Source organism: Otolemur garnettii, unplaced genomic scaffold (assembly GCF_000181295.1).
Source record: "Otolemur garnettii isolate 467f Iridium unplaced genomic scaffold, OtoGar3 scaffold00026, whole genome shotgun sequence".
In the NCBI taxonomy this organism is placed as follows: domain Eukaryota; kingdom Metazoa; phylum Chordata; class Mammalia; order Primates; family Galagidae; genus Otolemur; species Otolemur garnettii.
In genome coordinates, this window is record NW_003852421.1 from 4,616,249 (window position 1) to 4,630,353 (window position 14,105).

Here is a 14,105-nt window from a genome sequence, read left to right on the forward strand (position 1 = left end):
AAAAAAAAAAAAAAAAAAAATTATTACTTCATAGCTTTCCTTAGAGCAAGTTATCTCTTCTGGTTGTTACTGCCTGCCTTCATGGGATGTATATTATTGCTGGAGAGAATAGCAAGCATCTGTAGTAACTGGTATATATCCTTTGGGTGGCTGTAGCATTCAGGGTAGAGTCAATGTTTACCATTTGTTGCATAGATTGATGTATTGTATACTTATGGATTATTATGAAAAAGCAGTTTGTGTTAGTATTGCATTATTAAAGCATGTGTTTTAAGGTAAGTAGTAGATTTTAAGTCCAAGATGTTTCATGTATTGTTTATTCTTGTGATTTTATTTTACTTTAGGGATTTATTCTTCATTGCCTGTTGAAGTTCCTCTCAATCACAAACGGTTTGTTTGTGATCTAACTCAAGCGGATCGCCTTGCCCTCTATGATTTTGTAGTTGAAGAGACAAAGAAAAAGCGCTCTGATTCTCAGATCATTGAAAATGATAGTGATCTATTTGTGGACTTGGCTGCCAAAGTCAATCAAGGTTTGAGATGAATAGTTCTACATTCTTAATTGTTATTTCATTCTGTGAATGTTATTAAGATGATTTAATTGTCAGGCCACTTTGTGTTGGAGTAGAATGGTTTTGTGTCCTTTAATATTGACAGTATAGTCAGCCCTCAATGTCTGTAGGTTACATATCCATGAATTCAACCAACTATGGATTGAAAATATTTGAGAGAATAAAAGGATGGTTGTATCTATACTAAACATCTAGAAGTTTTTTCTTGTCATAATTCCCTAAACAATAACAGTGCAACAATTTACATAGCATTTACATTGTACATGTTAGGTATTAAAAGTAATCTAGAGGTGAGGAAGTATATTGGAGTCTGTGTATAGGTTATATGTAAATACTATGGCATTTTATATAAGGGCCTTGAGCATCCATGGATTTGGTATCTTTGGGGGCGGTCTACCAATCCCACATGTACACTGAGAGATGAATATATATATTATTCTTACAGAAGGAAAGTATGATTAATGTAAAAGTCAAGCACTGAGTAAATGTTATAACTATGCTATTACTCTAATCTGTGTACAAATGGCCAGAAAAAAGGAATGAAATAAAATTTTTGCCCAGGGCCTGTGTGTGGTGGCTCACGCCTATAATCCTAACACTCTGGGAGGCTGAGGTTGAAGACCAGCCTGAGTAAGAGTGTGACTTTGTCTCTACTAAAAATAGAAAAACTAGCTGGGAATAGTGGCAGGTTCCTGTAGTCCCAGCTACTGGGGAGGCTAATGCCACTGCCTTCTATCAGGGGCGACAGAGTGAGACTCCGTCCCCCCACCCCCCAAAGGTAGTCTACATATAAATACAGTGTAGAATTTTTAGAATGTTTTTGTCTGCTGCCTTGAAAACATTGAAATACTGGGGCGGTGCCTGTGGCTCAAAGGAGTAAAGCACCAGGCCCATATGCCAGAGGTGGCAGGTTCAAACCCAGCCCTGGCCAAAAACTTCAAAATAAATAAAAAAAATTAAAAGAATTAAAAAAAAAAAACATTGAAATACAGGATTCTGGTGTTCTTACCTGCTAATTCATAAGAATTTAACAGTTCCAAATGTACAATTTTATTGTCTTACTAGATAATAGTCGAAAAAGTCCAAAATCCTACCTTGAAATCCTGGCAGAGGTGAGAGATTATAAAAGACGACGCCAGTCCTATAGAGCTAAGAATGTTCACATAACCAAGAAATCATATACTGAGGTAAGTTTTATATAATCTTATATATCTTTATTGATATGTACAAAATTTCCCTTAGGTAGTTTTCTAAATCTGTTTTATGAATTTCCACAGTTCCTTGAAAGTTTTCTGAAAGGAAGGATCTTCAGGGTATCCCACCTGATTTGTATTTGCCCCTTCACTTTTAGGCCCACCCAGGCAAACATTCATAGTACCAAACCTTTATATATATATAAAAAAGTACCAAACCTTTATATATATGTATATATATAAAGAAGATGTACAGTCTTAAAAAATATTCTGCTTTTGAGAAAGGAGTATTGTATCATGATAAGAACATGAGTTTTGACTTTAAATAGACCTCAGCTTGAGTGTTGATTCTGCTATCTCTCCTTTTTTTTTTTAATTGAGACAGAGTCTCACTTTGTTACCCTCTATAGAGTGCTATGGTGTCGTAGCTCACAGCAACCTCCAACTCCTGGGCTCAAGAGCCTCCCTAGTAGCTGGGACTACTGGCGCCTGCCACAGTGCCCAGCTATTTTTGTTGTTGTCGTTGTTGTTTAGCAGGCCTGGACCGGGTTCTAATCCACCAGCCCCACCACCCACATGTGGCTGGTGCCATAGCTACTGAGCTACAGACACCCAGCCTCTTTTTTTGAGACAGAGTCTGCCCTTGGCACAGTGCCACAGCGTCACAGCTCATAGCAACCTCAAACTCTTGGGCTCAAGCAATTTTCTTGCCTCAGCCCTCCAAATAGTTGGGGAGTATAGACACCTACCATAATACTCGGCTATGATTTTTTTTTTTTTTTTTTACAGATGAGGTCTCACTCTTACAGGCTGGTCTCAAACTCCTGAGCTCAGGCAATCCACCCACCTCAGCCTCCCAGAGTATTAGGATTATAGGAGTAAGCCACAATACCCAGCTGTTCTGCTGTTTCTTTTCTTTCTTTTTTTTTTTTTTTAATTGAGACAGAGTCTTACTTTGTTCCCCTGGATAGAGTGCCATGACGTCACAGCTCACAGCAACCTCTAGCTCTTGAGCTTAGGTGATTCTCTTGCCTCAGCCTCCCAAGTAGCTAGGACTACAGTTGCCTGCCACAACGCCCGGCTAGTTTTTGTTGTTGTTGCAGTTTGGCTGGGGCCAGGCTTGAACTTGCCACCCTTGGTATATGGGGCTGGTGCCCTACTCACTGAGCCACAGGTGCCGCCCTATAAATCTTTTAATGATTTATTGTATCTCTGGTCATGGCTTTTTCAACATTTTATCTATTCTTAGCCTTATCCATGTCGTACATATTACATTTTGTTTGCTCTACTCTAGAACAAAATTACTTTGACAAATTTCACAGAAAAATTATTATATATTTTAGTTAGTTACTATGCCCAACTGCTGTGGGGTATGCAAAGATAAATGGCTCACAGACACAAGCCTCAAGGAGCTTAGTTAATAGTTTAATACGTGAAAGAGACATTTCAAAATACGGATTGTGTTAAGTGCTGAAATAAAGGTGAAACGGAAGTATATGGGAGGAGGGAGTGGTAGTTTTTAAAAGGTTAGATTGGCAAGGGCCTTATCAATAAGTTTTTGTTTGAGGGAAAGGAGAAAAGGAAGCAGGGAGGAATAAAGGAATGTCTGGTAGGCCTGTGTTAGGTGGGTTCTAGGGCTTCAGGGCACTCATGTAGACCTGCTAGACAGGTTGTCGAGTGGGGTTTCTAGGGGAATGAGAGCTAGAATTTGAGTACGAGTGTGTGTGCCTCATATCACTCCATAGAAGCAATCATGGGGAGGTGAAATGGTGGATAAGGATTTTTCAGGAGGAAGGATTCACATTCTTAAAAGTAAGAGTACAGGAGTTTTTTAGAGACCCATTAATAATCCAGGGTGCCTAGAATTTAGAGCTTCTGAGGAACTGTCCATTGAGAGAGAAGGCTGCCTTCTACCTGGTGTTGTAAAATGCTGGAGGGCTTTAAAGTCTTCACTGAGGAGTTTGGATATTTTTTTATTTTACTTTGGGAACCATTGAAATTTCTTTAAGGTGGAGAGAAACATAGCCAGCCCTGAGCTATAGTATCTTTGAGATTGTCCCTTATCTCCTATACCTTTGTTTTTAAAATATTTCCTCTTTAAGCATTAGGTAAGTAAAAGCTGCTATTTTAATTTGATCTTTGGTTCCTCAGAGACTAGTCCTGTGCTTGACACCATGGGTAAACAGGAACGAAAAAACTTTCATATAGTTCTTACACATAAAGGATTAAGTCTCATTGAGAAGGTGTCTGGGAAGTCTAAGTCATAGGTTAAAAAAAATTATAAATAATCTCTTTAACAGAGAGATTAGGGTTTTTCTTTTGTTGTTGTTTGTTTTGTTTTGTTTTTGGAGACAGTCTCACTGTGTTGCCTAGGCTAGGGTCCCATGCCATCAGCCTAGCTCACAGCAACCTCTAGCTCTTGGGGTCAAGCGATCCTCCTGCCTCAGTCTCTTGAATAGCAGGGACTACAGGTGCGTACCACAACACCTATCTAATTTTTCTGTTTTTAGTAGAGCTGGGGTTTTACTCTTGCACACTCTGATCTGGAATTCCTGAGCTCAAGTGATCCTCCTGCCTTGGTCTCCCAGAGTGCTAGGATTACAGGTGTGAGCCACTGCACCCAACTTCTTACCTTCTCTATCTGCATGTTTTTTCACTCAATCTCTATCTGTACATCATTTTTTTTGGAACTATTAGTATTTAATAGTAAGTTATATAGCATACATCATGACTCTATTCCTTCTTAGTATGTATTTCCTAAGAATAGGATATTTTCTTAATCCTAAAACAGTTATCAATTTTTTTTGTTTGTTTTCGGAGACAGAGTCTCAAGCTGTTGCCCTGGGTAGAAGGCCATGGTATCACAGCTCACAGCAACCTCAAACTCTTGGGCTTAAGTGATTCTTTTGCCTCAGCCTCCCAAGTAGCTGGGACTACAGGCACCCGCCACAGTGCCTGGCTATTTTTGTTGTTGTTGTTGTTGCAGTTGTCATTGTTGTTTTAGCTGGCCCGGGCTGGATTCAAACCAGTCAGCCTTGGTGCATGTGGCCAACGCCCTACAGTTACCAATTTTAAATTTAACACTGATATCATACTTTTATCTACTATTCATATTTTAGTTTGTCCATTGCCTTTTTTATGTTATCTAAATTGGACACGTCACAGAGTCCATTGTATCTTAGGTCCTAATGAAATATTTGATTGATTGTTAACAATAATTTTTCTAGTTCTGTAGTGTTAACCTTCTCACAGCTTTCTTAGCTGAATCTTGGTGCTGCACTCTCCCTAGGTGATTCGGGATGTGATAAATGTGCACATGGAAGAACTCAGTAATCACTGGAAAGAAGAACAGGAAAAAGCAGAGGATGATGCTGAAAAGTATGTCATTGTCTTTATTGGTGAAATAATCACTTTCAGTCTGTTACCTGTAATTATTTATTTTAGCATTTTTAAGATCCTTGATAGCATTCTATATATGGAACCTAAATGCTTATTGTTCATTGTTGTCAGTGCTCAATATGATTATACCAGAGCTCTTCAACAGTGCCCCTTGACAGTTTGGGGTTGGGGAGGCGGCCATATTAGTGAAATATTTAAATAGCAAAACATACTGTAAGATATATGTGTTTTTTTTTTTTAATAAACTTTTATTTTTTTATTATTTTTTTTTTGTTCTTGCAGTTTTGCCAGGGCTGAGTTTGAACTCACCACCCTTGGTATATGGGGCTGACACCCTACTCACTGAGCCACAGGCACCACCCAAGATATATGTTTTTTGTCCTCTTATGTAGAATGTAAGATTGTACCTATTTATTTAGACCCTATCTGCCATTGGTATGATTCAGAATGTAGCATTTTAGGCTGGGTGTATCTGTGTGTGTGTAATAGAGACCACTGGTAAAACGAACTGATGAATGTTTTTTTCTCTTTAGGAATGAAGAAAGGCGATCAGCTTCTGTAGATTCACGACAGTCTGTTGGAAGCTATTTGGATGCTGAGTGTTCACGACATAGAAGAGATAGGAGTAGGAGCCCACATAGACGAAAAAGAAATAAAGATAAAGATAAAAACTATGAGTCGAGAAGAAGGAAAGAGAGGTGAGTCTAATATGCATCATCTAGCATTGAATTGTTTACCTTTGAAAAGCAGAACAGGTCTTCCTTTATAGATCCTGCTGAGAAAGTAAATTGAAAGAATAAATTAAGGAGAGTAAATAATTGATGAAGATTCTTCACATTTATCATAGTTGAGTTCAGATAATCACAGTTGTAGTGACGTAATTTTATGTGTGATTGGATATTGGTTTCCCTATTGTATCACTTACTCACATGCTTGCTTCCTAACCAGGATATTTTAAAGTAATGGCTAGGGAGGAAGTTGACTATGTTTAAAAGATGTTTATTTTAATAAATGTTATCTGTCAACTTTGTAAAAAAAAAAAAAAAAAGATGTTTACCTAGATTTCTTTCTTCTGCTCCTTTCTCCCCTCTTATTCTTGCTCTTTCTCATTCTTTTTCCTGATAATTTTTCAGTTAAAGGGTATATAGGGTAAGAGAGAAGATCTAGACTTTGATAGTCAGTTTTGGCCTTGTTAGTAAAATTTTGATAGCTAGAGATGTATGAATTAATATTGAAATAATAAATTTAAATCAATCGAGGCCTGTTCCTGTATCCTAGCTGCTTATGAGGCATCTACCTGGCTCTTAGATTCATCAGGTCTGTAACTTTTTCTCAGTCTGCTGCTCTTTCCCCATTATTACTATCCTGATTAAAGAGATGAACTTCATCTATTCACCTAAGTCTGAAATCAAGCAGTCATTTTAGATACTTCTTTCATATTGCTTGCCATCTTGTCAGTTCCTTATTGTTGTTCATCTTAAGATACCCCACATATACCTCCTCTTCTCTGTCCATGTTACTGTCCATCTGGAAAATGATGTTAGTTTTCCTATTTTCTATTTTTGGTAGAGACAGGGTCTCACTCTTGCTCAGGCTGGTGCTGAACACCTAAGTTTAAGCAGTCCTCCTACCTCAGCCTTCCAGAGTGCTAGGACTACAGGCATGAGCCACCTGGCCTCTTTTTTAGTTTTATATGCATAGTGCTTGTCAAATAATATGCTTTCAAGCGACATTTTGTTTTTCCAGGGCCATTGGTCATCGGGAATTAGTAAAACTTACTGTATTGGTTTGGTAATTTTGTTCATCTAATATCATTCAGTTCGTAGGTATAAAGATAGCTATTGTTTGGTCCTTCTCTTACAAAAATGAAACATTTGCCTAGTGAACTCTTGATTCATATGATATTTTATAATTATATCTACCCAGTATATCCAGACTAACTCTTGATTATCTGTCAGAAATTGTGCTGTTTCATTTCTTTCAAGTTTATAAGTACTTCTTCGACTTAAGTAATTTTTGACATGTCTTTAATCATTCCTCATTGTCTTAACTACATTAGAAATCCTTAAAAATCTAAACATGAAATAATTTTCTTTAAAAAGGATAAACTGGGCATTAGCAAGAAATACTTCTTGGCCAGGTGTGGTGGCTCACGCCTGTTATCCTAGTACTCTGGGAGGCTGAGATGGGTGGATTGCTTGAGCTCACAGGTTTGAGACCAGCCTGAGCAAGAGCAAGACCCCATCTCTAAAAATAGCTGGATGTTGTGTCAGGCACCTGTAGCCCAGCTACTTGGGAGGCTGTGGCAAGAGAATTGCTTGAGCCTAGGAGTTGGAGGTTGCTGTGAGCTATGATGCCACAGCACTCTACCCAGGGGGCAACATCTTGAGACTCTGTCTCAAAAAAAAAAAAGAAAAGAAAAGAAAAGAAAAGAAATACTTTTCAATAGGACAAGGCTAATCTTTGATATCTGCCCTTGAGGTAGAATGAATTATGAGGACATGAGATAAGAGCCAGGAGAAGGAAATTAGTTAATTTTTGTATTCTTTGTATGGTCTTTATATTCAACTTAAAGTAAATACTCTGGTCATCTATCATTTTCAGTTAGTTCAGTTTTAAGGTAGAACTTAAAAAAAATCTTTTTTCTTATCCCTATTTCAGTTTTTCATTTAGTTTTAATCATGTTTTAATATTTACTGTTAAAAAAAATCACTGTTCATGGAACATACTGTTCTTAGCAAAGTATCTCAGGAATGGAAAAAAAAGTATCCAATGTACTCAGTCTTACTTTGAAACCAATTTATAGCTTTAAGCTATAACCCAATTATAGCCCAAGAAGGGAAAAGGGGAGAGGGAGGTGAGGAGAAGGGGGGAGGATGGGTGGAGGGAGAGTAATTGGTGGGACCACACCTACAGTGCATCTTACAAGGGTACATGTGAAATTTACTAGGTGTAGGATACACAGTAACACAATAACTAAGAAAATGCTGTGAAGGCTATGTTGACCAGTTTGATGAAAGCATTTCATATTGTGTGTAAAACCAGCACATTGTACCCTATGATTGCATTAAAAAAAAAATCACTGTTCAGTTCCAAATGCATATGTCTGATGAACACATATATTGCTGTTGAATTACTATTTTAAAACTTTGATATTAAGATATATTATTTCTAATAGTTTTCTTTTATACCCTTTTCACTTTAGGGATGGAGAGAGACATCATAGTCATAAAAGAAGAAAGCAAAAAATGTAAATGGAGTATTCGTGCATGCATTAATTATGCTTATGCCATGATAATCAATATGCTAATATTTTAATAGCTTTGCATAGGAAAATGTTTATATGATCTATTTAGTGCACATTATTTTCAATAAATACTTACTGCTTTGAACTGTGAGTACATTATATGCCCTACAATTTTGTTTTCCATATATTTTAGTAGATGGTTTACTTTCTATTACTGATTTTGTTTTGTTCTTTTGGTTAATTTATGTATCACAAAATTATTTAATTTAAAAAGTCAAAGTATATAAGTTATGTACAAATACTTTATTATTGTGAAAAATTGAACCTGACATAGGAGGCTAAAGTCCCCTTGGAACACTATCTGCAGTCCCTTTGCCCATTGCTGTGGTAACTCCTCTTTACCACTACCCCAGTGAATTAGAATGTCAAAAAACAATCTAAACATCTGAAGGGGAATAGCCTGGCTAAATAAAGTATGGCATAGTCATAGGATAGATTACTATGTTGGAATTAAAAGAAGTAAATGAAATCTGAATTAACATGGTTCAATCTCAGAAATAGGATGCTAAATGAAAATAACATTATAAAAAGTTATATAAGTTATTTATGTACATAGTACTATGCATTTTTTATGTCTATAAATATATATAAATATATTTTTAAGGGTTCAGAAGAATCTATAATAAACTAACAGCTATTAGAGGGTATAAATGGGAGAGATTAAGGGTAGATACTGTGATTGGGAGAATAGTCAAAGGAGACTTTAGCTTTATCAATAATATATTAATTCATTTTAAATAAGAAGGTATTCATATTTCACATGTTAATTTAAAATACATTGTCATTTTGTGTTCTGTAAATCAACTTAATTGAAGTATTATTTACCTACATTAAAAAGCACCCATTTTTAAGTGTATTTCATTGGGTTTTGACAAATTTATATCTCTGTATAACCATCATCATGGTCAAAATATAGACTATTTCTAATGTCCCTCAGAGTTCCCTGTATACCTTTGGCAAACAGTTCCTCTAACCCTAGCCCCAGGCAACCACAGAGGAGAACTTTCTTAGAAAAGAGAAATAAGTGGAGATTAGGAGTGAGGTGGAGGAATAGGGGAAGATAGAATAGGATAGAGAAAGGAAAAGATCTAAAGGCATCCAGATCTCCTTAAAGTTTGAATTTTAAGTATAGTATCAACTGATGCACTATTGAATAAAATGTAGAATGAGGTGAAGAGTGACATTTCTTTGATCCTTGAATTAATTTTTCTGTACTCACTTGTGTTTTGGCCCTGTTGCTGAGGGCCATTATGAGCTCCTTTAGAGCAGGTTTTATATCTTCATCAGTGTGACCCCTGTGCCTGGCACTAAGAGTTGTCAATTTGTTGTTTTAAATTTTGACAAAAGCTTTTCACACCATCCCCTCACTTGTAGTTTTGATTTTTAGAGTGCTGCTATGAATAATGACTATAGATCCCATCTATCTTAAGTTCTAGCTTCGATAGGCCATTTCTTATATGCTGGCTGCAAATGATTTTCTCTTCTGAACTCTCTTAAAGACTGATGCTAGTTAATGTTTCCTGAGCACTTACTACCTGTCTGACTGTTCTAAGAGTACATCACCTTTTGCTCTTCCATTCGTTTGTTGATGGACACTTGGCTTGTTTCTACCTTTTGGCTATTGTGAATAATGCTGCTTTAAAAATGAGTATACAAATACCTGTTAAATTCCTTGCTTTTTATTCTTTAGGGTATTTGACTAGAAGTGGAATTGCTGGGTCAATTAGGGTAGCTTAGTTTTTGGAGAAACCATTATACAGTTTTTTACAGTGACTATACACTTTACATTCCTATCAGCATGCACAAGGCATCCAATTTTTCTACATTGTTGGGAGTACATGTTATTTTCTGTTTTGTTATGTTGTGTTTTAGTAATAGCCATTCTATTGGATCTGAAGTGGTATCTCATTGTGGTTTTGATGAACTCTTTATATTAAGCTGATTTAATTGTCCCAAATACTCTGAGGTGTGACTTCTGTTAATCATCATTTTAGAGATGAGGAAACTGAGGCTCAAAGACTTAAGTAACTGCTCTGGTTTGCAGAGAAAGTGGTAGAGCTAAAAGTCCAATCCAGGCAGTCTAGGTCCTAGGTCCACACTCAATTTTTGGTGAGGAAAAGTTTGTGGGTGAGGAAGTTAAGGTATAGAGAAGCTTAGTTATTTCCCCAGCATCATACAAGTAATACAACAAAGATTGAAATTAGAGTGTTTTACTAGTTTATAAACATTTATTAACTGTGCAGTGTTTTCCATGCATTCATATCCTGATAGTCTCTATCATTTCATTGCAGTTTCTTCATATTCAGAGTTCTATGAACTCATTTATAAGGTTAAAAAAAATTGAAAATGTTACCTACCATTTTATTAAACTGATCTACAAATGATCTTAACCTTGCATTATATCTTGATACCACTTAGGTCTGAACCAAAGTTGATTGCAAGAGTCAACTTTATATAGTGAAATTTCACATGAAGACTCAAAAACCAAGATTTCACAGATCCTCCAAAAATTAACACTGGTTGACAATTAAATGCCAGATTCCAGGAGGAATCTGAACCCATATAAGGAGGTTGGAATCAACTGGGATAAACTAGGACCTACTTTACCCCATCTCAGGCCTACCTCCTACTTATCTTGATAAGAAAGAGATGTGGGTGTGGTTTCAACCTGCTCTAGGAAAACAGTATTTATCCTGAATTTCAATAGGGAGGCATTTGTAAGCAAAAAGATATTAAAGAAACTTCTCAAATATTTAGTCTGATAGTCACTTTAACTTGGATATGGACAAGGCAATATCTAAAATGACAAGGCAAGTGCTGTGCTGAGGTTATTGGTTATATTCAGTAACTGAACTCAATTTTAAATTAGATCAATGACTTACAAATATTTGCCAGTTTGGAGTATGGCTAATTGGATAATCTCAAACCCTTTAGTGAAAATTAGTTTTTGAAAGGTAAATTTGAGATAAAATCAATTGGCATTGAACAAGCTTTCCAGGGCAGCTCCTGTGGCTCAATGAGTAGGGCACCAGCCCCACATACTGAGGGTGGTGGGTTTGAACCTGGCCCTGGCCAAAACTGCAACAACAACAAAAAGTTTTCTAATTACCTATATATCCTAAAGTGTAGAAATACTAATTTAATACTGTAAACATGTGCATAGGTACCCCCCATTTTCTGAGGACATTTTATTTTTTAGTGAGTTTATGAAGGTCTTGGAGTTCTGGTGCAAAGCTTTGTTGCATTCTGAAGATTAAAAAAAGAAAATCCACTTAGATTTGCTGGAGCATGTTTAGCAGCTAATTTCCTTTTACATAGTTTGCTTTTCCAGTTGTTATAATTGAGCCTGCAGACATGTGAATTATTAAACTAAAGCTTTTAAAACCACACTTGTTTTTTATTACATTGTGCTGCCTGTTCTCGTCACAAATATTGGAGTTTTGGGGGTTGTGAAAGTCCTCACAGATTTTGGATATTTGGACTAGGACCACTAATTTCTAGAGCTCCCTTTGAGAAAAATAAAAAATAAGTTCTTTCAGACTTCAGAGGCTATGAGCTGGATCTCTTTTTATTAAGTAAGCTAAGTCACTCTCCCATTCAAAAAACAAGTCCACCTAAGAAAAAGGAAGCTGCCTTAAAATACACGAGTGCTTTGGTTTAGGAATATAAGGCAGAAGGCACTCGCAGTTTGTAGAGTTGTGAACACACCATCAGAACAATGTTGAATGAAGGAAGGCTGCAGACTCCAGGGAGTCCTGCCTCATGAGAATCACATCTTGTGGCACCAAGTAAAGGATTTGGGGTTAGGTTGCTTTAGTATTGTTTATAAAGCAGATTTCCCACAATCATGGATCATGTTCTCCAGCCCCAAGCCATGATTCCTAGTCCAGAATGAGAAAGGTAATAGGGAGCTTCAGGAAGACAGAGATGAAGCAGGAGCCTGGGCTTTATTTGCTGTTATGGACACTAATACAATGAAACACTTTTAAGTAATTCTTCATATACTAGAAGGAACGATCTTCTTTAATCAAAGGGGACAGTGGGATGAGTTAGGTACAATACAAATCTGCCTCTTCTTAGCAGTGTGGTCCTAGGCAAATTTTTTTTTTTTTGAGACAGGAGCCTCAAGCTGTTCCCCTGGGCAAAGTGCCATGGCATCACAGCTCACAACAACCTCCAACTCCTGGGCTCAAGCGAGTCTCCTGCCTCAGCCTCCCAAGTAGCTGGGACCACAGGTGCCTGCCACAACACCCGGCTATTTTTTTTTTTGGTTGCAGCCATCGTTGTTGTTTGGTGGGCCTGGGCTGGATTCGAACCCGCCACCTTAGGTGTATGTGGCTGGTGCCTTAGCCACTTGAGCCACAGGCGCCAAGCCGCAAATTCTTAATCTCCATGCCTCCTGCACCTCATCTGCAAATTGAGGATCACAATATGTCTTCAAATGGTTGCAGGGTCAGGCTTAGAGATAATGAATGTGATCTGGTTCATGCAACGTCTGACATGGTAAGTACTAAATATCTGCCATTATTATGGCTTATAATACAGATGTGAGCTTTTTCTTTCTGCTCTGGTTCCTGAGTCTGGTTTTGCTTATGGACCAACTTAGATACCTCTTGTGCCCTCAGAGAAACATGCTACATAGGCTGGGCACTTGGGCTTACACCTGTAATCCTAGCATTCTGGGAGGCCGAGGCAGATGGATTGCTTGAGCTCAGGAGTTGGAGACCAGCTTGAGCAACAGTGTCCTGTCCTGTCTCTACCAAAAATAGAAAAACTATTCAGGCATTGTGGCACATTGGGCACTACAAGTCCTAGCTCCTCGGGAGACTGAGGCAAGAGGATTACTCAAGCCCAGGAGTTTGAGGTGGTTGTGAGCTGTAACACCAAGATACTTTACCCATGGTGAAAGTATGGGTGAAACTCTCAAAAAAGAAAGAAAAAAGAAAAACACACTATATATCATGGAAGACTTAAGAAACAGTTTGTATAAGGGGTGCTTCATATTACCTCCCTATAGCAGTGTACAGGCAGTACACACTTGAATGGCCTACCAGTGTTAAAGTACTAGAATACTTCTAAACCAGGAAGAAACTGCTGTCTCAAGCCTCACCTTTCCTTTCCTCTTTGCCCTAGAAATTCCTGACCCTCTCCTGCACCACCATGGTTCAGTAAATAAAGCAGGTGTTCTCAAACTACGGCCTACGGGCCACATGCAGCCCACCTAGGATATTTATCCAGCCTGCAGGGTGTTTTTGCCGCCGCTGCCTGTCCTGCTTAGCAGCTGACTCGTCCTGGGCCCGCAGTTTGGGCTTTAACGGTCTGAGGGACAGTGAACTAGCCCCCTGTTTAAAAAGTTTGAGGACCCCTGAAATAAAGGGCTAGTACCTTGAGCAGCTTGGGGAGGCTGGTTGGTGGCTATTCTGATTGATGGCAAGGCAGTCAGCCTTTGCTCAATTATGTCCTATCTTAGCATGGAACATCACTGTATTCCTTACTTTGCCCTGTGTATGGTGGGCTGGGGTGCAGGTTGCTGTGCTGTGGCAATACTGAGCATGGACATGGCTGCATGCACTTAAATGAGCCAAGGCTATCTGTAGACAACACAGCAGAGTAGAAGAGGAAATGGAAATATGC

At 37.9% G+C, this 14,105-nt stretch overlaps 1 protein-coding gene across 1 annotated transcript in view; it reads left to right on the plus strand.

The window, feature by feature from the left end:
- The window catches only part of SNRNP48 (small nuclear ribonucleoprotein U11/U12 subunit 48), a 20,752-nt gene extending 12,124 nt beyond the window's left edge, over positions 1-8,628 (plus strand). Inside the window, exons 5-9 of the mRNA XM_003788292.3 lie at positions 345-533; positions 1,638-1,759; positions 5,055-5,143; positions 5,698-5,862; positions 8,370-8,628. Of these exons, the coding sequence (XP_003788340.1) occupies positions 345-533; positions 1,638-1,759; positions 5,055-5,143; positions 5,698-5,862; positions 8,370-8,418 (614 nt within the window). The 3' untranslated portion in view covers positions 8,419-8,628. The remainder of the gene's footprint in view (positions 1-344; positions 534-1,637; positions 1,760-5,054; positions 5,144-5,697; positions 5,863-8,369) is intronic.
- The last annotated feature ends 5,477 nt before the right edge of the window (positions 8,629-14,105 follow it).